Source organism: Blennius ocellaris, assembly GCF_963422515.1.
Source record: "Blennius ocellaris genome assembly, chromosome: 23".
Classification (NCBI taxonomy): domain Eukaryota; kingdom Metazoa; phylum Chordata; class Actinopteri; order Blenniiformes; family Blenniidae; genus Blennius; species Blennius ocellaris.
In genome coordinates, this window is record NC_137672.1 from 11,835,140 (window position 1) to 11,859,797 (window position 24,658).

The 24,658-nt window shown below is 41.2% G+C and overlaps 1 protein-coding gene across 1 annotated transcript in view; it reads right to left on the minus strand.

The window, feature by feature from the left end:
- Positions 1-24,658, minus strand: part of LOC308147107 (adhesion G protein-coupled receptor L3) — a gene marked incomplete at its 3' end in the record, with an annotated part of 169,030 nt that overhangs the window by 49,292 nt on the left and 95,080 nt on the right. The window contains exons 6-10 of the mRNA XM_080519188.1: positions 22,869-23,213; positions 18,422-18,525; positions 13,669-13,854; positions 11,500-11,538; positions 1,460-1,643 (exon numbers count right to left, since the gene is read on the minus strand). Coding sequence (XP_080375314.1) covers positions 1,460-1,643; positions 11,500-11,538; positions 13,669-13,854; positions 18,422-18,525; positions 22,869-23,213 — 858 coding nt within the window. The remainder of the gene's footprint in view (positions 1-1,459; positions 1,644-11,499; positions 11,539-13,668; positions 13,855-18,421; positions 18,526-22,868; positions 23,214-24,658) is intronic.

Below are 24,658 nucleotides of genomic sequence, written 5' to 3' on the forward strand. Positions count from 1 at the left end.
ACCTATATTTTTAGGTTGCCATGGCAGCAGGAACTCGGAAAAAAACTCCCACATGTTCAGATAAAAAGGCGATACATAATGACATTATTTATTTGCATTTCCCCTTAGCCTAAGCTGCAAAAAAACAAACCCAAAAAAACCATGATTCAATTGAGTTTTACTTTGTGTTGTGTAAATGGCTCTCCGTAAATTCTGAATTTAAACAACTGATGCATTCATTTTGAAAGACAAACACCACCAGGGAAAACTGTAATGACAGAAGTTCCATTATCTGTGCTCTGGCTCGGTATTTATGCACTGAATAATGAGCCGCTGATCCCTGATCTGCACCACTAGTGGTTAATTCCGGCTAATAATTGACACGAATATAAACACAATCATTTGAGATAATTGTCAATTCACAGCTGACTGCCATCAGCCATAAGCAGCTCTGTCTAACTTCCTACAAGCGAAGAAAAGCATCACTCCAGTGACCTTCACACTTGATCCACCACCTCAAGAGCTTTGCTGTCAATATGAGACTACACTGATCAATAGCTGCATGGTGAACTTTGTAACCCCAGTGCAACAGGCAACATCAGTGAGATTTGAGACGCTTGAGTGAAAACACGGAAAAACAACAACAACAAAAAGAAGATCGCAGGAATGATTGAGCTCCTTAATTTTAGCTTTAAAAAAAAAAAAAAAGGTCTAAATATCATAATTGGCATCATTGCATCTTCCACATGAGCTAATAATCTGTCTCTGAGCAGCTTGAGGAGATAATTCTGCCCAAGCTGGTTTACTCATCAAAAACAAAGACAACCAAATTAAATGTAATTTGCTTGCTGGCATAGTATTTGCAATGCTTTCTCTCCAGAGGAGAAATTCAGATATCAAATCATCCTCTTCTGCCCCAAACTGCGTTTTGGTTATTGTTACTTCAAGTGAATCTATATGCAAAGCTTATTTTATCTACAATGAAATAAAAACACTCTTTGGAGGTGATTAAACTTCTTGAGCAATGCTTTGTATTGAAAATGCCATGCATTGCATATAAAGATGGACCGAGTCATTGCTTCCCAGGGAGATGCCACCTTGATAATCCTCTGGTAAATGATTGTAGCAGAGGTCAGAAATACCTCCCCTTTCTTATCAGTGGATGAGGCATAGCCAAAAGTCAAAGTAAGAACATGTATTTTTTTTAACAGCAGCACTGTGGTGTATTGGTACGTGCTGTTGTCTCACCGCAACATTGTTCTTTCGGTGTGAAGTTTGCATGCTGTCACTTTGCCAGTGTGGCTTTTCTCCTGGTACTCCAGCTTTCTGGAGAGGCGTACATTGTAAACTTAGAGGCAATTTACAGTAACCAGTTAACTTAAGTCATGTTCCTCAGCTGTAGGAGGAACCCGGAGGACCCGGAGAAAACCACAAGACAGCCTTCAAAACGCACAACTAAACTACCTTGACATGTACTTACGGATGTTCTCTGTGTTCTCCTGCACGATGTCAGTCTTCAGTAGGTTGTCGGCCAGGACGAAGGCCCCCTGCTCTACCGTGTCCAGCAGCATGGTGGCCGCCCTCAGCTGCTCGCCCGTGCTCAGCTCCCTCCAAGCTCCCTGGGCCTGTGGCTGCAACAAATTGTTGACCGTCTCCACCATGGCCTGGGGAATCCAAACATCATCGATTTAGCGAAAGGAGGCGAAGCTGGCCTTGGGACCGCTGTTGTTTGACAGTGTGATTTGGTAAATGGCATGAGTGAAGGGAGATCAAAGGAAGTTTAGCACTGAAAAACAAATCACAATCCTGTGGGAGCGTGCATGGAAGATGCATGAATTGTTCCTTTTTTTTTTCTTTTCTTTTCCGAAGGTTTCATAATCATCTTTCCACTGAGCAATTTTTCTTTTTTTTCCAGTTCCTTTCCAAGTGGCTCTTTTGGACATGGATCGTTAACGAATGTCACCAACACCTGAATGTCTAATGACAATAACCATGTTGTTTGCTCGATTTTGTTTTTGTCCCTTTTATCTACAAGAAGACTTAATCAAGTAAATGAATCAGGACTGAAGCTTACAAGACACACAGGCCAGTTCTTACATGACTTGAGGCGAGAGTCTTTAATTGGTGTGATGAATGTTCTTCCATGCAGACAATCCCAATACACATACACCGGAGAGAGAAAAAAAATAGTACAGCAGTGAAACATTCTCCCAAATGTAGCAACTATCCGAAACCATTCAGCTCAGATCTCTCCTGCATATTAATGGCATCGAACAACCATTACACCTTCTTTAATCTCCACACAACAATGCCAAAGTGAGTAAGCAACAGGAAAAAGAGAACATCCTTGAGACAAGATGAAAAATTAAGAGCCATTAAAGATTTAAAAATGCCAATGGCAAGATTTATGAAGGGAATACTAATTGGTCAAGTAAAGCGATTCATTCCTGGTACCAATGCACCAAAGAGCAAAGTGAACCTGACCACCCCTCTCCAAAAAGAAGCTATTTCTCAGGTATTACAGAGGTGGTGGGTGCCCGTATGCTTATTGATTTCTTTTATATTTCCTACACTATTAATTGCATTTCTGCACCATCAGGAATGAAAACCAATCTACGATCTGAAATACTCTGGATGTCTGTACACTTGTGACATCCTTAAGATTGAAGCAAAGGGTCAAACAATAGAGGGTGTCACGTCGCAGGTGAACCCCGAGTCCGTATAACATTTTTCTCAATTCCATTTTTGATCAAGGGGATTAATATGAAAGTGAATAAGAGCCTTAGTATGACTCTGCGTGCGGATAAAGCTAAAGGCGATAAGGGAGATCATGTGCTTGCCTGTGTCATATTAATTCCTATAAAAAAACCAAAACAAAGGGGGATGAAAAAAAAAAAGGCTTTATCGTCATAACGTGCCCCAGACCCCCTCCAATTACTTCACAATCTTGAACTGTACGTGGTAGATGCAGGACTGATTGCTGACCTGGCAGGGAATTTCATCCTGCACCAGCTGGCTCTTCCCTATTCAAAACATACCCTGCACACATTAAGCCACCCACGCTGTCATGCACACGCACGCACACACGCACGCACACGCGCACACACACATGCGCGGTGCGAGAGTCTGACGCAAGAGTGAGCACACACCTCTGCACCTCCCAGTACACAACAATGTACACAGAGTCGCAGGTACATTGCACAGGCTGCATGCAGTTAAAAAGCAGCCACACATGCACATAAAGTCACACGTGCAGACAAGTGTCCCACTAACTTTGATGTAATTATTCATTATCTGCACCCAATCTCCAATCACACCTTTTGACATTCAGCTCGAGGCAGAGGCTGATTCACTCTCAATTAAGGAGCTTTTTTTTTCTTTAGGCACTGGCATTTTTTTTTTTCTCTTCACCCTTTTGTTCACCACTGCACGATCTTTCTTTTTGCACTTAAAACAGTGGAATAATGGTTCTTCAGGGGGGAGGGATTGATGGACTTGCAGAATAGGCTGTTTTGATATATATATATGCGATAGAAAACAATACAAGGACCTTCAAAACACAATGTATCAGTTTTCAAGCTGGTCCTACAGAGCACGTATTCGACCAATTGAAAGAAAGCAATAAAACTGACATTGACTAACGCACCATCATTTGGATGCAGAGAGATCACCAAGTCATTGCAACACAAATGAGTCATTATGGTTATTAATATGCATACAGCATGCCGATTTCCATTCATTTAAAGCAGAGAATGAAATTACGACATAAAGACCGTAGAGTATTGTCCCCGTGTCGGAAGGCAGATGATTGACGGGATGCTTTTCTTGACGAGACAATGAGTGCACTTGAGCATACATTTCCAATCTACACATGCAGTGTAATGCAAACATGCCTCTTCTTAGTGTTTATAATCAGCTTGAAGGAGCTTCTTTTATGTTGTGTCGTCAATGAGCTATGATCAAAGAAATTCCAGCGCAAAACATGATCCCTGCGCATCTGGACAATTCCTCCATCATTGCGCTCTACATCCAGCCTTTGTTGAGGAAAACAGTTTGCCGTCTGCTATCAACATTTTAAATGAATGAAATGATGTTTTCCTAAAGGTCACTGACTGAATAATCTCTTTCTTTTGCACCTCTGAGTGATTTGTTCACCTATTTATGTTCAAAGCAGCAGTGCAGCTGTCAACAAGGACTTGGATGTCACGACTTTCCTGTTCTGCAAACTGCAGTCCACTGATTTCTGAAGGTTTTCTTGCCGTACTTGTCTGGAGGTGTGCCTGGCTGGGAAGCTAAACAGAACCAGATCGGTGGTTCCTGGTTCAATTAACCTGTGGTACACTGACCACCCTGTTGTTTATTCTCCAAACCTATCTAAGCAGAGGCAGATGGTCTGTCACCTTTGAGACTGGTTCAACGTCTCCACAGTCCACTGTGACTATTCATGAGGGGTTGTTGGCTTTCATTGGGACGTTAAATGTCAGCTTATGATCGTATAAAAAGTAGCACTCTATAAAATAAATTGAATGTTTATTGTATAGATATATGGCAAACATAAATTACACTAAAGGAAGTGAGACTTTATGGTTAACCAATATATATTTAAATGAATTAGGTTATTCATGATTACTATGAGAAAATCTATCTTCAATGTTGCTCTTAATAAAAAGAAGATTTTATCCATTTATCTGAATCGTCCAAACTTTGGTGTTGATAGGCTTTAACACCATGCCACATTTTCCAAACGAGCATCAGCATGCTTTTACTGACATGCCTCCCATCCAAGGCCATCTATAAATAATATTCTCTTTAAAGAAAGTACAAGCAAAATTTCAGAATAAGTCAGTAATGTATTTATTTCACAGAATAAAGTAGCACCACAGCACCCTCAAAAAAAGCCACACCTCTGTGCACATCATCAATTTCCAGTCACTTTTTTATTTGTCTGTGGAGAACATGACACGTTTACTGGCCTCATCTGGCCCAAGTTTGAACTCTCAAGTTAACACCCTTTGCCCTTTCTTATTATCTGGCTCCAACCCGAAACTTAATGGAAAAAGACATTATAAACCCCAGGGATAAAAATAATCTATAAGCCATTTCGCTGGACCTTGAAGGTTAATGGGCATGTTCAGTTCTATTCGAGTGGCAATAAACACAAGCAAAAATATTTTTTATGGAAGTGTTAAAACAGATAAATTCTAAAATATACTGCAAGTTGCTATGCATGGTGCTTTTTTTCCAGTTCCTATGCATTTCTTAAGACCTGCTATCATCAAGAAGTTGCCATGCAACTAAAATGCCAAACAGTTTACTGAAGCAAAGATGGTAACTGAAATTTACACTATGAACTTATAGATGTGACAATTGAGCCAAATTGAGTTTTTTTGTTGTTGTTTTTTTTACAATTAAGATTGAGGAAACTTGATTTGATTAAGAAACTTGAAAATAAAATGACATGTTTTTGTCTAGTAAAACATGTACATTGCAATGGTTCATCCCAATTTTCATGTCCAGGCATAGAGAGAGAGAGAGAGAGATTGCATTTTGAACACACTGGATTCAATTGAGAAAATTTCATGTGGTTGGTGTTAGGCTGGCACAGTGGGAGGAATGGGAGAGGTGACAGGGGTAGGTGGTGCACCCGGATAGCACGGCATAAACGTCATCATAGTTTGTCTATGTGTGGTGACGGCACTCTGCTATTTTACCGCTATTAGCACTCTGCCACTCCATCTGTCAAATGTAGCAACTCAACTGGGCTGCTCTAGACGCCCGACCACTTTTTTGGGGGCCTGGCTTGTTTTCTAATGGTGAAAGAAAACAAGCTGGGAGTATCTATATATCTACCAAGAAAAAGAAAAAAAAAAGATTATGTTATAGGAGGAACCACTAATGGTTGGTGATAGACACTGCAGGAATGTTCCACATCCAACAAAGATGATGACTGGCTGTGAAAAGCTGCAGTGCATGGGCCATTTGTACCAGAGTAAAGCAGAAGGAAGGAAGGGAGAGGTGGACATTAGCGTGAGCTTGGCACGAGTCCAACCCAACCCCGAGTGCGTGTGCCTCTATCTGTGAGCTGATTGATGAAATGAACTCCGGGTCTGGGAAATTGATTCTGGCTGAGTCTGATCTCCCTCGCTTCTCTTTCTGCCTGGCTCGCTCTGCACCCGACTCTCATCCCCTCTGTTCTTCCGCTCTCCTTCCCTTCCCATTCACCGGTTGGTTCTTCATTTTTGTTTTCGCACAAGGTTGAAGGCTGATTTCCAAATAATAACACACAAAAAAAACAAACAAAAAAAAAAAACCAGGGTGGGATATCTTGTTCTTGCTGTCCTCCTCTATCTGTCTCCATGTCTCCAGGCACCTGTGAAGCTGTTGCATCATTGTGCTTCTCTTTGGCCCGTTTTGTTCTACCTGCTAGCCAAATCATCCGTCTTCTCCAAGAATCTCTGAAAACCTTCTGCTTTAATATTTCATGAAGCCTTCTCTCTCATAAGTGGGTGGTTGCTTCTGTGTAGGTGAGTTTCTCAGGGATTACCTTTCATTTCTTTCTCTTCTCCTTTCCTCGTGTGTCGAGTTTCATCCTATTACTTCCCAGACAGTGACCCTTTAGTTACCTCAATGGGAGAGAAATCCAGGCATGTTTTTGAGTAACAAAAGTTGTGTTCAAGATGTGCTGTTACTTGAAATCCCCATTTTATATTGTCTGTATATGTCCACAATATGAGTGGTACAGTCAGATTTTCTGTTTTTGAGTAAAAATGTTTATCTTCATGACAAAACATATGTGGCCCGCTCCTCCCACTTGTGTGTATTAAGGAGGTAGATTAATTGATTCAGGTCAGATCAATGTCATTACACCAATTGTTCATTCTTCGCTAAAATATGACGTTATAAAAGTTTATTATAACCTTAATCAAAATGTTGTTCTTTATTATGATTTACATAAAATGTATAGAAAGAGAATGAATGCAATTTTTATTATTAGTATTATTTATTTATTTATTTATACAATTAACCAAACACTTATCCTTCATAATTTAATTCCTAGTGGAGGTACTGGTGGTAATTTCCCCTGATCAAGCAAAATAAGTCTATGTTCTAAACTGCTTCAAAACCTCACAGAGTGGGAGTAAACAAACATTAGTATGGACAGAGGACGAAGTTAGATTGCTATGACTCTCAACTATAAAAATACTAAGTTCCAGAAGAATCTGGACTGGGAATCATGACACTCTCGAGGCAAACATTGTTATTGTCGATCTACATGTGAGAATAACTATTTACTACGGCCCGGGTACGCATGCGCAGTAGCGACATTTTCGCCATCCACAGCGATGAAACCCGATTGTTTCCAGAAAGTTCCGTGTTTTCCTGCTTACGGGGCAACGGAGTCAGAGTATTGGGAACCATCCTCCAAAACTTGGCATCAACCACCATTGTCATGTAAACGGGCACCCAGAATACAATGACATTTCTGTGCTTTCACTTCAAAACATTGTTGCGTAAATAAGCTGTAAAAGAGAGAATGAAAGTGGGCATGATAAAAATGTATGCAATGCAGATAAAATGCATAAAGAAGTGATTGTTATTAATGAGTGGAAACTCCGACTGCGATTGGATCAGATAATTGAACGTTACATTTTGTTGCTGAAAAGACTTAGGTGAACTTGATATTCGAGGAGTTAGATACATTATTTCCTCAGCTGCCTTTGTGCTAAATAAAGCCCAGCTTTCCATGTGTTTATTGTGTGTGTATGAATACAGAGGCCATAAAAGAGTACATCAGGAGAAAACTGTTGGACATTCACAATTATAGCCCCTTCCTGATCGGCGGAACCGTTTCTACTGCAGCACTATCTGCTCACTGGGATCATTCAAGCAGAACTCTGAACTGCGGTGCAGATGAGGAGGTCTCTGTTTATGAGGAAGTGGTTATCTTCATCTTCCAACAAATTGACTACCAGGGAAATTTTTATCATCTCGTTACAGGAGCCTCCCTCTGTTTCGCCTGCTCTAAGGTCATCCTGCACTGTGACACTCCCTCGGCCATCTTCTCATGCAAAGGTGTCACTTTAATGAGGGTCGGGGCTTCATATCCTCCCTCTATCTCACAAATTCACAATGGCCTGCTCCCACTGAAGATTTTTCATTTGTGATATTTTTCTGCAACAGTCACAGCGCAATTCAAGAGAAGTCTCTCATCTCCACCTTACATGAAAACAACACAAAAGCACTTGCGTGTTTGACTCTTAGAATGACAGGGATGGGCATAATCTCAATAATTGGACAACCATAATGTCACTGCCTATAAACAAGCTGCCATTAATATGACCAAAGGCGAGAGAGGCAGGGCGCCATATTTGATCATGTTTGCTCAAAATCAAACAGCAAAACAGAGCAACATTCCTGCAGGGGAAACACAGAACATAGGGAGTTATCATTACAGGCTTTGTAGCTTTATCAAGGCCAAACCCTTTTCAGTGGGATTACAATGGCTTTGACATGTAGCAGATATGACTGTTCATAAAAAAGAACGAAAGTGTGTGTGTGTGTGTGTGTGTGTGTGTGTGTGTGTGTGTGTGTGTGTGTGTGTGTGTGTGTGTGTGTGTGTGTGTGTGTGTGTGTGTGTGTGTGAGAGAGAGATCACAAATACCGTAAGTACAGATGTGATTACACACGTTTAAAATGTCAAATGCCTGGAAGTAATTAATAAGAATTAAAATAAAAGTAATTGTGGTTATTCATCAGCACATATTCAACTGAGGCAGGGGGATTGCTACAGGCTTAAATGTTTATGAATATGTAACAAAAACTACAAATAGGCTTTTGTATTGAAACCCCTGAGTGGTCATAACAAGGTGAATATCCCATTATGAGGTGAATTTCAGAGTCATTTATACAAGATAGGAGTCCTCAATCAAGCATGGAATCACCGGAATCAACCTCATTCAGGTTATCGGACACGCCTTCACCACAACAACACCTGTACTCCTGCAAACTGTCTTTTCCCACAGTACTGTCAGTGTCTGCAACTGTACATGGTCTCAGACAGGGGCGGTTGGGGGGGGGGGGGGGGGGGGGGGGGGGCAACAGAGGCAGGTGGATCTCTCATTTGCTTTGTATTCCTCTGCTAATCCCACTTATGTTGGCCACCAGGGTCCTGTTGGAGAAAACACTGCCCAATTTCCCTAATCAATGACGGTCCCTCACAGGCTGCCGGCGTGTGCAGTCGATGCCGGTGTTTACCTAAGGCCACAGATGTTGCTCCATTATTCTGGTTCGTCAAGTGAAAGCACTTCACTGTTGTTTGAATTTGTCAACCCTGCGACGGGATGGAACGGAGGATGAGCTGCACAGCTGAGCTTTGTGTACTGCCTTTGCATGGCAGTTTAGTGTGGATCCTCAAAGTGTACACTACATTGTGAAAACATGAGGCCAGATGCACCCATGACAGCATAAAGATAAATCTGAGGAGAATGTTTCCAGATAGGCCACACAACATTAAACCCACTGACATGTGAAGTAAACAACATAATCGCATTACAATGCTATAAGAGCGGGATCTATTAGGCAGCAAGTGAAAAATCAGTTCTTCGAGTTCATTTGTAGGAAGCAAGAAAAATGAGTATGCTTCAGGATCTGAATGACTTTGACAGAGGCCAAATCAAGATGGCTTGATGACTACATCTCAAAAAGGGCAGGTCTTATGGGCTGTCACGTTTGTGAAATAGTTGTGGCTGTATTAAAGATAACCGGTGAACCAGCAACAGGGTCATGACTGCCTAAGGCTCCATATATGAAATGAATTGCCCATGTGGTTTGAGTTCAACAATGTGTTTGAAAGGTGTCAGACCAGTGTCCATCACAGTTTGCATAATGTGAAGTTGTGTTGCCATCAAAAACGTATGATTCCCCATCCTCCGCTGAAAGGGCCAGCAATAGGCATGTGCATGTCAAAACTAAAGCAAGCAGCAATAAAAGCACATACGTCCCCTATCCAGGGCAACACAGCACTGGGACGCACTCTGGGAGGAAAGCAAGCGAGGGGATGTGATGTGCTGCTTCTAACATAGCACAGATATAAAAGCTAGTTGTTTCATTCATGACGATCGTCCTTTGACATGTTGTAGCGGCAGTATTCTCTGATGGCCTCTTCCAGTGGAATAATGCACTGATGCCTGCATGGTCTGAGGAACATCATGAGTGAACAGCACACTATTTACTACAATCATAGTGCGCATGTGCAGCATCAGCATTTCAGAAAAGTTTTGTTTTCCCTGTGTGAATGAAGACGGAGCTTTTTAAAAAGCTCCACCTTTGGTGATGTTTTCAGCGGCCCTGAGAACCATTGTCATGTAAACAGACAACCCGAACACAACAAAGGTTTTTCAGCCTGAAGATGTTTTCCATTATTTCAACCAGTACTTACAATTCTGCACCTTGCCTGTCTGAACTGTGACCGCACAAACACATCTTTCATTGAGCTTTCAATTGCAGCTGTTGACAATAAGGAAAACAGCGAATACCACCAAACGTATCCTTCAAGCATCTTGCACTAACAATCCCATCTGTCCACAGGAACACGCTCAACCACATACAAACATGCACAGCACTCCGATACCGTTTGCACAATTGCATGACTGTAAATATAAATTGCCCGTTGACATGCCTGAGAGGAATCAAGGCAATGTACATGTTGCTTAGCATGAGCACTACGATGTGCACATATAAACCAACATCTGGCTCTAATGTGCAGCTTAATGTAAGCCATCTGTATGGGAGACGGGGCTGTCAACCTCTCCCATGGTTCTCCTGTGAAGGTAGGAATTATTCTGATGACAGCTAAAATGTCACTTTGGGGATACGGAAATCACTCAGTAGCCCGAGAAATAGCTGAGAGAAGCGCAGGAGCACCCCCCCACACTTAATTTGGGACAAGTATGTATTATGCATCGGGGGAAGCATAACACGCCATGACTTTGGCTGACTTAGTAGTTAGAAGTTGACTTGTTGGTATAATGAGGTCACTTCTTTGCCTCTTAAGCACTTGCTAAAAAAATATAGACATGTGTTTCATGGCTGAGAGTTAAAGTTTTGACTGATGCTTTCTACTTATGCTGTGTTTTTTCCCACTGAAAAAGCAGCACTGATGTGATAGTTTTGGGACAGCTTAGACACTTGAGTAATCCACATTGAATATCTGGCACGTCAAACAGAAGTAACACACAGATTGTCAGTCTCATGCATACAATAAAAAACATGCAGGGGATAAGATTATATGAATATAAAATGGTGAGTTTGAGGGGCGGGTTGAAGGGATGGCAATGACATTTGACCCTTTGACTCAGCATCAGACTCTCCAGCCTTATTGACCATGAATGGGGTTTTATTTGCCCATTCTTGCCACTTCAAAAGGCCAAACATCAAATCTGGGGGGTAATGATGAAAATGACAGCAAAGTTACCACAATGAAGAGTTTTTTTTTGTTGTTGTTGTTTTTTTTTCAAATACCTGAACATAAAATCGACAGGAGCGCTCTCTCTTCTGCAGCTGCAAACCAAAGAGAATTAGACAGAAGTTAGCAAAAGGTCAGCGGCTTAGACACTCCAAAAGGTTTTATGGTGTATATACTAATCTCAAGGCAAGAAGGAAAAAACAAAAAAAAACAAATGTTTCTCCTTTATTTTAACTAGGTGAAAGCAGTACACATTAATTATACACTACCTTGCTCATGTCAATTAGCTCTGGAATGAGACAGACGACTGGGAAAAAAAGCCAGAGACACCTTTAAATATGATTTCAATACTGCCATTTTCTTTACATTTTATTTTGCACTGAGGAGCTTCATGTGAGAGCCCAGGAGAGCTAGTTATCCTTTAAAACTCAGCCACCACTGAAGGAAAGATAATGCTCGTAGCAATTTAGTGCACCTGAAAAAAAGAAGTGACGGCAAGCTCAGGCTCAAAGAGATGCTGTTAACACTGCATGGGGAGTGAGTAATTTTAATTGAGGTCTGATACAGACAGTGTAGTCAACAGAGCGACTGTGTGGCTTAACAGCTAGGTTCTGGTACCATGCTAAATCCCATGCAGATTAGCTCCAAAGAGTAGCATTTTCCCATAAAGGTGCCTCTTGCTCTACATCACAGCCCACTCTTCTGGAAACAGTCCCGTCCGTACCGTTAGCCAGCTCCCCTTTGATCATGAAAACGACACTGATCTCACCGTTTGCCAACTCAATCCTTTCATTGTCTGCTGGCAGAGTGCACTGTGCTTCGCTATCAAAAAATAAATCTTTAATTCGCTTAGCTCTTTGCAGATTGTGTCAAAATGATTGAACTCGTGAGGTAAACACCAACCACTGCCAGTGCAGAGAACAACAGTTTTGTGGATTTGGGTCTTTCCTTGGGGACTGTTCTCACCAGCGACCAAGCTGAACAAAAGAAAACTATAATGGAACATTTTTTTTTTTTTTTTTACTAGACGACTATACAGTATATCAGCAGACGGACTGTTTTAACGAGTAAGCCACTGACCTCTTGAATAAATTATTCTAATTGTAAAAAAGCTTTTTTATTCGCCTTTTTTTCCTTTCAACTTTAGAAGACAAACTGAGACAAGAATAGCCATCACCACTGGAACAGTTGTTGCTACCTTGAATATTGTGTTTTATGGGAGACCCTCTTTTGGAGAGGCATTATAAAGTGTAGTTGCTCCTCGATGTGAATTAACTCATCGCATTCTCTTCTGAGGCCTTTCGGCCGTCTTTACTGCCTTCCCTCTCCACTGGAGAAAACTGGCACTAAAATCTCAATGGGGACATCTGTGTCTGTTGCGGCAATGAAATAAAAACAATCCCCAAAAAAGCTATCTGGGAACAGGTGTTCGTGTTTGTCGACAACTGAAGCCGCTCCAGCAAATTAACGACTGACATTTTGAATTTCACTGATGTTTGCATTTCTGGTGGCTGCTCAGCGGACAGAAAGTATTATTTCAGCTCGTCTTGCCTGAGTGGTCTTTCGCCGTGCCCTGCTCTGAATTGGGTAATAAATGAATTAGCTTCAAGTTCAGCAAATGTGAAAAACCCTGTACTCCTACTTCTTAAATCCGGCTTTCTGGAATCTTACACTGTCCCATTAGCAGAGATCAAGTGGTGCAAACGTAAGCTTTCGACGAGCATGACATAAGAATAACATCTTTTAAACTGCAGCAACGTAAAATTGATTGCGCTTAATGAGCGATATTAGAGCGGAGAGAGTACTTGAGCCATCCATTTAACTTGAAGGTCTGTTTTTAGTATGTGCCAGACCACAGCAAATGATCGATTTCACTTTATCTGACAGCACTGGGCCAAGTAGCACATCGCTAAAACAATACCTCCTGTTCAGGTTGGGACTGAAGTCTTGTGGTGGGTCGGCCTCAGAGAAGGATTCAGAGAGCATTCTCAGTCACAATGAATGGATGTTTGCATAAAGAAAGTAGCTCTATTGGGCAAAGTGGTTCAAGACAATTTCCAACTCCACTCCTTTCAGGACGTTGAATTGAAAAGTGCGAGTCAGAAGTGGAACAGATTCCTACAGGTCATGTTTGTGCAGCCTGTTTAATACAACATTTTAAAAGCAAAAGGAGTCGTGCATACAGAACAGTGTCAGCATGTCAGGCACGGTGTTTCCTTCAATACCTTGTTGAGACTCCGTGCAGCACTATCTTTTCCACCTGGCGTGAGATTCCTCAGCTGCACGTCGAGCAGATCCACCAGCTGAACCATGGCCTTCACCGTGTACGTGATGTCCCCCGCCTGGAGATTGCTCTTGGTTTGCTCCGCCAGCTCCCGGGCAATGACTGCCGCCGTCTCCCCGGCTTTTAGCTGAGGGAAAGGACAAAGACACAAGAGAAAAGCCAATCCACTTAAAACCTGAAATTGCAACCCATTTAGATGAGGCAGCTGGCTCCTGGTACGACATGTTTTCCCTTATAACTAAACACAAATCAAAACAAGCCCACGTCCCTAGTTTCTTTTTGCACCGAGCCACGCTCTTCTTACAGCCTATTATTTACAGCCTACACACTGGAAAACATGATAAATGGCAATATACAAATATGTTGCACCCCGAAATAAATGCAGTTTAACCTACACATTTTCCCAACCGCAGCAATATCACACACAATTAATGTGGTGATGTGGTTTTTGGCTGACTGTACTCTGGGACCAATATTGTTTCTTCACGTAATTATGAACCTATTGAGAACGTTTCCCCAGCTAGACTTACACCTTTAAGAAACTAATGGGGAGTAGTGCAGCTTGGCAAAAGCACTATGGATGTGTTACACAGAGTAGAGATGCAAATATACATTTTTGTGAAAGCGTGTTTGATATTTCCGTCTCAGGATTCACCAAGGGAAATAATAATTATTTCCCTTTGCCATTTGGAGGGCAGAATATAAGAATTCTTTTGATTTCATTTGCACACCTAAATGCCATTCGTCCGAACAAAACCTATGTTGACATTCTCCAAATCCCTCGCCACAAGTGCTATTGTCCAGTGATTGCTTAGCAACTGCAAGTAGCTCTGACAGATCTGTTGAGCGTTGCATTTTATTCAATTTTTTCACCTCTTGAAACCCAATGCTTGGACTTTAGGAAGTGGTGTTCATCATAAATATTAAAGAAATATTTGAAAAATGCATAGTTTCTGTCTGTTTTCATGTAGAATTTGAAACACATTGTGCATACATGATATAATAGAAAGTAACAAATAATAACTAGAATTATTTTGGTTTTGTTTTAAACATTTAATTTCTATTGGATGTTCTATACGTCAATGAATTGTGCTATCACCGTTTCTTTATTCATGCACATTATTTTCCAACAGTAAGCTCAAGGTCTAATATTTGCAGCCACTCCCAAACCTTTGCTTGCATCCAAAATGAATTATGCAAGAACTACTCATGTCACGTCAGCTAAGATAAATCTCAATATTTATCCGATTATAGGAACATAAAATGATCTAATTGCCATGATTATAAAATTAATCAACCATTTCAAGCTCCTTTTAGTTTGAAGCCTTCACTTTCTCTTTCTCTAAACAACCCAAAATAAATATCTAAATTCAGTCATACACCATTATTTGATTAAAGAAAAAACACAATAGATGTTTTCAGGAAATCGGAGACTTTGTTAAATGATGAGAAATGCTTTTAGCTGCTTGTAAGCAATTTGATTGGAATGCTTAATTTATTGGCCTAAAACGTTGATGATAAAAGTAGGAAAACTATTGGTTTGTCCGGCAAAGAAGAGAACAGTCAAATTCACAATAATGCCGAACACTGCTTCTGTAAGGTTGCGTACCTTCAGATGCCGTACAGTACAGAGAGTTTTAAAACAGCAGTGACATCAGCTAAAACAGGAACAGCCTAATTTACTCTGGCATCACCTGCTATCATCGCCTGCGAGTTTATTATGAAGCCAATTAAGCCACTTAAATTGGTCTTCACAGAGGTGTGTGCAGAGAAATGTGTCTTTGGAAGATGTTTTCCTCTTTACCCTCCCTGTTCACTTCTCTTAATGAGGGGAACTGGGGATGCAGTGTAAATAGCTCTGCTTTCTTTTCTTCTTTTCTCCTTTTTCTGCTCGTCTGGTGTCGTTTCTCTGTTTTACCCCCCCCCCCCCCCCCCCGTATTCTCTACATCTTCCTTTCTCATTTTGTCTACCATCTGGTAATGAGCAGTGCCACACATAGGACAATAGCTCCAGATATAAAATAACGAATTGCCAGATGGGTTTTCCAAATCTCTGACAGGTTGATCTTCATTAGAGTGTTCCTGTCTCCACAGTGACAAGCAAACAGCTCAAGTGTGATTTACTCAAAGAAAAAAAAAGAAGAAAAAAGATTAACATTTTTCTGTAAAAAAAAAAGCTTATCATTTCCTTCTATAGATTTTTACACGCTGCTATTTCTGCTTCAAGTATGTGCGATGTAGTGAAAGCAAACCGATTGCAAGTTCAAGTGCGAACTTTGCTGTAGTTAATTTCTGGAAATGGCAGCGTGGAGTAGAGCTTTATTGCATTGTTCAAATGGTTCTGCACAACACAGAAATGCACCTGATAATTTCTCTGCCTTCTATTTTGTTCCTCAACAGCCATTCGCCATCCATATTTGCAAACTGCCGTTTGTTTAATGGGCTGAGCTTTGTGCTATTGAGTAGACAATAAGTGTTATAACATGCACGCCTCAGGGTCCTATGAGTTTAAGGGAGGGCATTTCCAACATTGCCTGCGATTCATAACCTGGAACCCTGAGCCTCACTTGCAGCAACCTTCTCCTCTTTTAATTCGATTCTATTACAGATTCAAACATGTGAAGCTTTGTATAAGCCTTTGCATAATAGCTCACCAACAACGAAGGCAATGCAAATCGCTTGTGCTTGAAAAATACGGGTTGCAAATAGCATCATTGTGTTGCAGCACACCTTGGAGCGGTCTGGATTTAATGCTACTCACTGTTGTATTGGTTTCCATCCTGTACCAATTAAAACAAATACACTTATCACACCTACATGCACAAGCATAACCTTTCTATTGAAAAGAGCTTCGAGGTAATCAATGACATTAATCGACCGATTAAGAAGAAACCCAAAAAAACAAAGAAAAGACATTAAAACTAAATTCCTTTAAGTACAAGTGACATATAAACCTTTGATTTGCAATGTGTGCAGTGACAAATGTTACTTAATTGGGGCAAGAGGCCAATTTTATTTTGTATTTTTTTAAACAGCTCTTGGACAAAATCAAAGTAACATTTAAAGTCTGCAGGCTATTGCTCAACTCAAGTTTTTATTTTCTGTTTGGTTGTCGTTCGATTACACATTTAAAGAAAAATTAGTTCTCATTCTTGATCAGAAACAAACAGCACTTGACATCTAATTTGTTTTTTCATCACACCTGACTTCAATCACAACTGGCGTTTCCAGTGTTTTATTGAGAATCTCATCTAGTCACACAATCTTTGGTTTTGAATACTTCATTCATAACAATAGCATGTTTTTAGCCCTGGATTTAATTTCACCAGCATATCCAGAGTCCCACTGTGCTGAACTTGGTGGACATCCAGATTATGGATTGATTTGTGTATGATGGGAGAGTGAATGCAACACAGAACAAAGAGTTGTAAAAAGACCAAATACATGACATGACCCATGTTACAGGAGCCATTTTTTCAATGTTTATCATAACTGATGTGTGAAACTGAAGAAGTTCTGCTGTGTTTTGAATCTCTGACAGTTTTATAGACTGGGTTTTTAGCTGGAAACCATCACATTTCTTTTTTTTTCTTTATTTCAGACCAGCATTATGATGATATATATATATATATATTTAAAAAAAATTCCCCTCTCGCCCTCCGCGGGCGGTCACCTGTTTTTCTATTCCAAGCTCGGGTCCTCTACCAGAGGCCTGGGAGCGTGAGGGTCCTGCGCAGTATCTTTGCTGTTCCAAGTACTGCACTTTTCTGGACTGAGATGTCCGAGGTTGTTCCAGGGATCTGCTGTAGCCACTCCTCCAGTTTGGGGGCTACTGCCCCGAGGGCAGTACTGTCACCTTCACCTTCCAAGCCCTCTCCAGCTCCTCTCTGAGCCCTTGGTATTTCTCTAGTTTCTCATGTTCCTTATTTCTGATGTTACCATCACTTGGTATTGCTACATCCACCACGACGGCTTTCCGCTGCCCTGTATCAACCACCACAATGTCTGGTTGGTTCGCCATTACAATCCTGTCTGTCTGTATCTGGAAGTCCCACAGGATCTTCGTTCGGTCATTCTCCACCACCTTTGGGAGTGTCTCCCACTGTGACCTTGGGGTTTCCAGCCCATACTCCGCACAGATGTTTCGGTACACTATGCCAGCCACTTGGTTATGGCGTTCCATGTATGCTTTCCCAGCCAGCATCTTGCACCCTGCAGTCATGTGCTGGATTGTCTCAGGTGCCTCTTCGCACAGTCTACACCTTGGGTCTTGTCTGGTGTGGTAGATCTGGGCTTTTATCGCTCTGGTGCTCAGAGCCAGGATGAGGGCCTCTGTGCTGTCCTGTGTGTATATATACATACACACACACGCACGCACGCGCACGCGCGCGCAGTTTAACCCTTCTAGAACAGGCGTGAAAATAATGGTAAATAGATTTGACATATATAGCACTTTTCCACTGCTTGAGAAGCCCCAAAGCGCTTTATACAGTTCACAATCACCCATCCCCACACACACACTCACACCAACAGAGGTGGCTGCCATGAGAGATTCTCAACTGTCCTTACTGAGAAAAAATATTGACAATCCAACCACAATGTGTCATTGCTGCATCTATGCTCATGTTATGTGTTCAATCTCTTCCTGATTGCATTTTAAGTTCTAGCCGGCATTTTAAGAGACATAATTTTACCTTTTGACTGATGAGGTTGACCCAAGGGGAGGTACAGTTGCTGAAGTCAGGTCCCTGGGAGTCCCAGTATCCTTCTGGACCCATGCACATGTATGAAGCCACACCTGGAGAGATCAAGGGGAAACAAGCTTAATGAGTGCCATTCCACCAGATTTTTTTTTTAATGACATATCACCAAAGAAAAACTGCCTCTTTGACATGTACCGTGTTATATGTAATGTATTTCCATGTACAGCCACATTCACATTTACACCACTTTGGTCATGGACCACACAATATATGTAGGTTGATTCTACAATATCTCACCAGTTCTTTTTTTGTTTGCAAAACTTTGCCAAGTAAAACCTCCCGAGAAACACAGTTCTTAAGTGATTAAATTAATGGATGTAGCAAAAACTGTAATTGGATTGTTTTTATCGTTCTGGTGGCTGAAATCAAGTTGCTTCACTTGATGCCAGTAGGACTTGCCCAGACCGTGACTGTATTAAATCATTAAAAGTCAGACAGTGTCAGCATGTGTGTGTCAGTTCAACACCAGCATGAGAAAGGAAAATGCACCAAAATAGGTGCCAATTAAGTCTGCCACAGCAGAATTCATCACGAAAGGTCAATTAGGCTGGGTACGGCAAAACTGTCTCCGCTCTACAATACTCCATCTGGGCTTTTTGTGCAAGTGCACAGACATGTTGAGAAATATTAAACAGTGTGACAGTTGTCTGGTAAGCCTGTCTAAGCCTGCTATGTCTACTATTACACCTTGGAATTTTTTTTTATTGAGTATTTTACGTTTCAGTTTGAACAACACACAAAATACACAAACCAATCACTTTTTAATTACCCTCCTCCGCTCCCACCCGCATACACAATGAAGAACCTTAATTATCAATTTAACTGACTGACACTGATATGAAGAAGCGGTCTGTACTCCGGCCGAACACTCAGATCACATTTTGTTATTTATTCCAAACCTCATAAATGAAGTTTGCATGTTTCCCCTGCGATAGGCAATTTCATGTGTCATGTAGTTATCATTGTCTTGCTGTTTGTGTGGCACGGCATTGATTGTTTTGGTTCACTGTGTCTGATTGTGAGCAGCTGGCCATACCTGTTACACAGTTTATCTGTTCATGCGGCACGGAGTCAGTCTGGAATAAATCGATTTACAGTTACGATCTAGATACAAAACAGAGCTCAATATAGCTCCGACCATGCATGAAAAATATTACACTCTCCAAAAGAAACCCAACCGTGCAGGTCATGGTAGATGCTAGTATGCTAGTATTTAGTAGAGTAACAAAAGTACAATAATCTGCTATTTTGTAATGACATATATACAGTATAAATGTCACATTTGTGCAATATACAACTTGCATCTGTATTCTTGCTGCAGAAATGAGCAAGGCTACATGGTGACATTAAATCGCCCTTGCTTCAACTTAAAGTGTTGGTGCGTGAGAAGGTGAGACAGCCAGCATTAACAGATATACATTTTGATTGACATATAATTTCCTTTCCCCCAGTCCACCTAGGACAGCCGTATGTTTGATGGATTTATCAGATAAGGGACTCTGCATTTCCTTCTATATTGAGAGGCTAGGGGGAGCATGAAAGTGAGATGGGGGGGTATGAAGGGGGAGTCAGTGGGGGAGATGGAATGACAGTGAGCGAAGTGAGGGGAGATGGAAGGGGAGCTCGAGGAACTTTCAAAGAGTGGCAGAGGAAGCTCACACAGTCATGTTCTGCTTGGCAGTGTCGTCTGAAGTGCTACGGCTTTGAAGCGAATGCTGTGAGGAGGTGGAGTATGTGTTCCTCTTATCTTGCCATGTGACGGCTGTTAGTGAGGTCTCGACGGGTGCTGGTGTTGCCCGTTAATGAAGACTGTGTGTGTGTGTGTTCGAGAGTGTGTGCTGATTGATGAACAGATTTTTTTTTGTAGTGCTCAAGCTGGATTGGGGGTATGATGTCACACCACAGTCTATAAAATAATCATGATAGAGAATTTTCAGAAATGTCCTAAAAAAAATAATTAAAAAAATTACAATCTTTGCAGGAGCTCACAATGTCAAGGTTAGAAGTGTGCTTTATGGTGATGTTTCAATGCTTTCCATGTTTATATATTAAATACAGTACTTTGTATAATAATTTGCAGCTGATCCAGAAAAAAAAAGATTATCTTGGAAAAATCATTTACTAATGAATAACTAGACAATTCAAAATGATGTTGATGTAAATACTATAGATGTTTCGTAAGTCCTTTCCTCAGTATATGTGTGGTGATGTTTGCATGTTCCCATATCATACTGGTGTAATATCCAGACTGGCACACAACCAGCTTGAAGTGTTGGAAAGAAGCATTCATTATAAAGAAAATAACAGACGTGATACTTGTAATGCAACGGTTGAAGTTTCACTGACCTCGCTCCATGGTACATTTGTTGTCCATGGAAAGTTATTGGTGAGCTGTCTATTCTTTTCATGATTACATTTTTAGCTAAGCCAAGGTTTCTGCCCGAAACTGTTACCACTACACTAAACTCCTGTTTACTAAAGAGTGTGTCAACCTTCATCATTCTGTCAGCACCGTGAAATATGTTCCACTATATGCAACATTAACATTTTCCCTCATCTACAGTGCCTTTAATGTATTCTCAACATTCAATAAATGTCATCAAGCAGCTGTTTTGTTGCTGCTTTTCCTCGTCATCTTTCTCCAACTAACTCCATCACCTTGAGGTGAACATAATGAGTGAATTACAAAGAATCATAGTGACTCACAACTCTGTGCAAATTATAAAGGACGGTGGTGGAGAACGGCGCTTGAAACCTGGAGTTTCCTGCCTATTGCTATGCGTAATTCCTATTACTATTATATACTATGAATAGGATTACCATAATGCATAAATATGTTTTAAACCTGCACAATAAACCTGCACAGTGAACGTCAAGCCAACAAAAAGATCAGCATGTTTGAATGGAAGCGCACTCAACCAAGACGTCATAACCTCAGTATGTATTGTCAGTGAGTTCACTTGAAAAATATGTCCAGTGCAAGGTCTCATCAATAAGAAACGCTCCCTAAGATCAGCACTCAGATATTCCAACTTTCTGAGGGAGAGCTTTTACATCTAACGCAGCCAACATTGATTTTATCTTAATGCGCACTTGACTTCATTCTCTTAGTATCGATACTGAGGCAGAGCTGGAACAAAAATATACAGAAACAAAAGTCTGATGCTTGATAAACAAAGCACAACAGCTCTCTGAAAGAGCCAAACACAAATGCATTTAGCCACTAATTAATTACATGAATCGCGTCCTGAGAGACAGGAAATAAATATGTGTGCTGTTGTACTGCTTATGAGTTTCTATACAGATGCAATACTTAGCTATCTTTAGCTTTGCATCAGTGAGTCAGGAGTAAAGAGTGAGCGGGGAGGAAACGGGAGAATGAGTGCTGCAGGGGGAGTGTAAACATAAACAAAACACACAACAGCGACCAACATCAAGGCGGAAAGGCTCACAGCAGATCCGCGTCTCATACAGAGACTATCGACAATCTCACAGACAAGAAGAATAAAGCAACAACATATATATTTCATGTTTTTTTTTTGGGGGGGGGTTCAGTTCCCAACTATGGAGTCTTGGAATTTTGCATGATTAATCATTCAAAACTATTTGGAACAGTGTAGAACTCTATAGTAGCCATCGGAAACTAATGAGACAGAAGTAAAACAGAAGCAAACAAAAGATGAATCAGAGTATTTGCTTATTTGTTGTAAGTACATGATGTCCAGCACGTTATCAGACACATCATATGTATATGCACACCAAACATCTGGAAAGAGGTGGGCCTGTTTAACCTGAAGACACTATGGAACCTGTTATATCTTTGGACATCTGTGGTTAACAACTCACTTTTGTGGTGATTCTTGGGCAGTTGGAAAATAGGTTACAATAATCACTAGTGTCGGTATCGTTTCATTATCCACTGATAAGTGAACTGAATCTGAGTATTAATCTTTCTTTCAGTGATTCTGCGCTCTGACAGTTTTGTGGGTAACCAATGGAGTAAGACGTTGGCCTCCAGGAAGATATTCCACCAGATAGTCTAAAAGCACAGTCCAGAACAATCTATTCCATCTGGCCTGAAAACGTCCCAATGACCCCTCGAGCAAGAAGGGAGGTGTGGTTTGGGACAGGAATGTCTGAATTAAATCACTTAGCCTGCTGCCTGCACCACAGCATAGTTTTACATAAGTTGCCAAAAAATGATTGATGGATGATCAAACAGACCAGTTATTTTTTAGTTTTTTTTCCCAATCTTGGGGGGAAAAACTCACTGCTCATTGTTCATATCATAAAGAACTGTTGTAATACTTGTGTCTATCCACTTGTGATCTTTCCAACATACCACCTTCTCCCACACATATTTTACCTATACTATTACCTATGGTTCCAGGTGGACATGGCATCTTGGCGACCATGCCCTGCTTTGTCTTGGGCCAGGTGATGTCCATCATCACCAGTGGATTGCAGTACTCCACTCTGATGTTGGGAAGCTTCGGAGAGGGTGGAGCTCTGTCGTCGTCCGGCTCAAAGCCTTCCACAAGCGTGTGCATGGAGGCCGCCAGTGTTGTCGTCGTCCGTGGCCACTGAGCTGCCATGGCTGTCGTGGAAGGCACCTTGGTACTTGTGGTCCTGGTAGTAGTTGTCGTCATCGTGGAGGTGGTTGGTCGAGTGGTGGTCCTTGTTGTAGTGGTTGTAGTATCCATGTATAAAGAGGAGGAGGTTTCTAGATGAGAAAAAGGAAAGAGGTCAATTAATGAATTCTTGAGGAATATCGTGTGAAGAAACAAAACAGAATGAACGTCTTTATTAATTCAATCAAGTGTTATTTGTGTCTGAGAGGGAATTTATTTTGGTGCCTCTAAAAAAAAAAAAAAAAGGAGCGTACACACATTGGGGTTGTATTCTTCTCTCCTTCCCATGTGTCACTTTAAGAGAAGATGGTTCAAAGAGGATCAATTGGAACTGGCAGGAGTGACTTACACAGGCATGGATGGTGTCTAGTTTGGGACCCCCCCCGGCTAAGCTCACAAACACCACAGAATACACAAGTTTCCAGCTGTGCAGTCTAAATGTATCTGTTGACGAGGGCATATCTCTGAGAGTCAATAGCTGGGTTTTGTAGCTCTGTGCTATTTCTGGGTCAACCGGGACAAACCGGAATACCTGTTTCCTGGATGTCGGTCCTCCCTGTGGTTACACTCCGGGAGGTGTTTGCTAATGGCGCTGTTTACCCAGGCTGTTGGGGACAAGGGCTATCATAACATCTGCACACACACACCAAAAACGTCGTGCACATACGCTGGCTCAGTAATTCTCCCACTCAAGTGCACATGCAGGTCCTTGGCTCTCTGTCATCAATCTTGCCAACTACTCATCTATTCCATCCCTTTTGTGCTCTATCCCTTGTGGCCCTGATTGGAAAACAGAGGTTCCATATCAATTTACCAAGAGGCCTTTTGTGAATGCACAGGCACAGTTGGGTCAAAGGACACACAAAGAGGGCTCATACTTAATAATATATCTTCAGAAAATGTAAAAAAGAAGAATAATGTGTCCCATTGAATTGATTCATTATGCATAAGCAAAGTTATGATTCTTCAAGTGCTGCCTTGACATTTCTCTACATCATGATCTTTTCAGTGCTCCGGGTCTGGGAGAAGACAGCTCACTGTGGACCTTTTTCAATAAATGAAGGGGGCACTTTTCAGGCATTCACAATTTGGTTCCGCACAAAAATGCAATTTGGGATAGTTGTCATTTCCACCTGATGCAGAGATACAATCAAAATGACAGAAGTGACAAATGGCTCTCATCTTTGTATAAAAGGAGAGCAAAAACAAAATCTAATGAGGGTCGATATTACGTTTGGCAGGTGTAATGGACGTCATACACCCAAAGAGCTCAGATAACAGACACAGCAGTTCAAATCCAGTGCTGCAAGATTCAATTTGCAATTTCTGTGAATGTTATATTTGAGATAAGTAAAACAAGATAGCATAAATTAGTGACACTGTTTGGGATGCGGAGGCCCCCGGAGGCTGTAATGACACCCGACCACTATCAGCAGTCAAAGCATTCAACACTTAACAGCTTTCACTGACAGCCAAGGTTGATTAAATAGTTTACCACCGCACAGGAGTTCGAGACTGATTGAGTATTTGTTTTCTC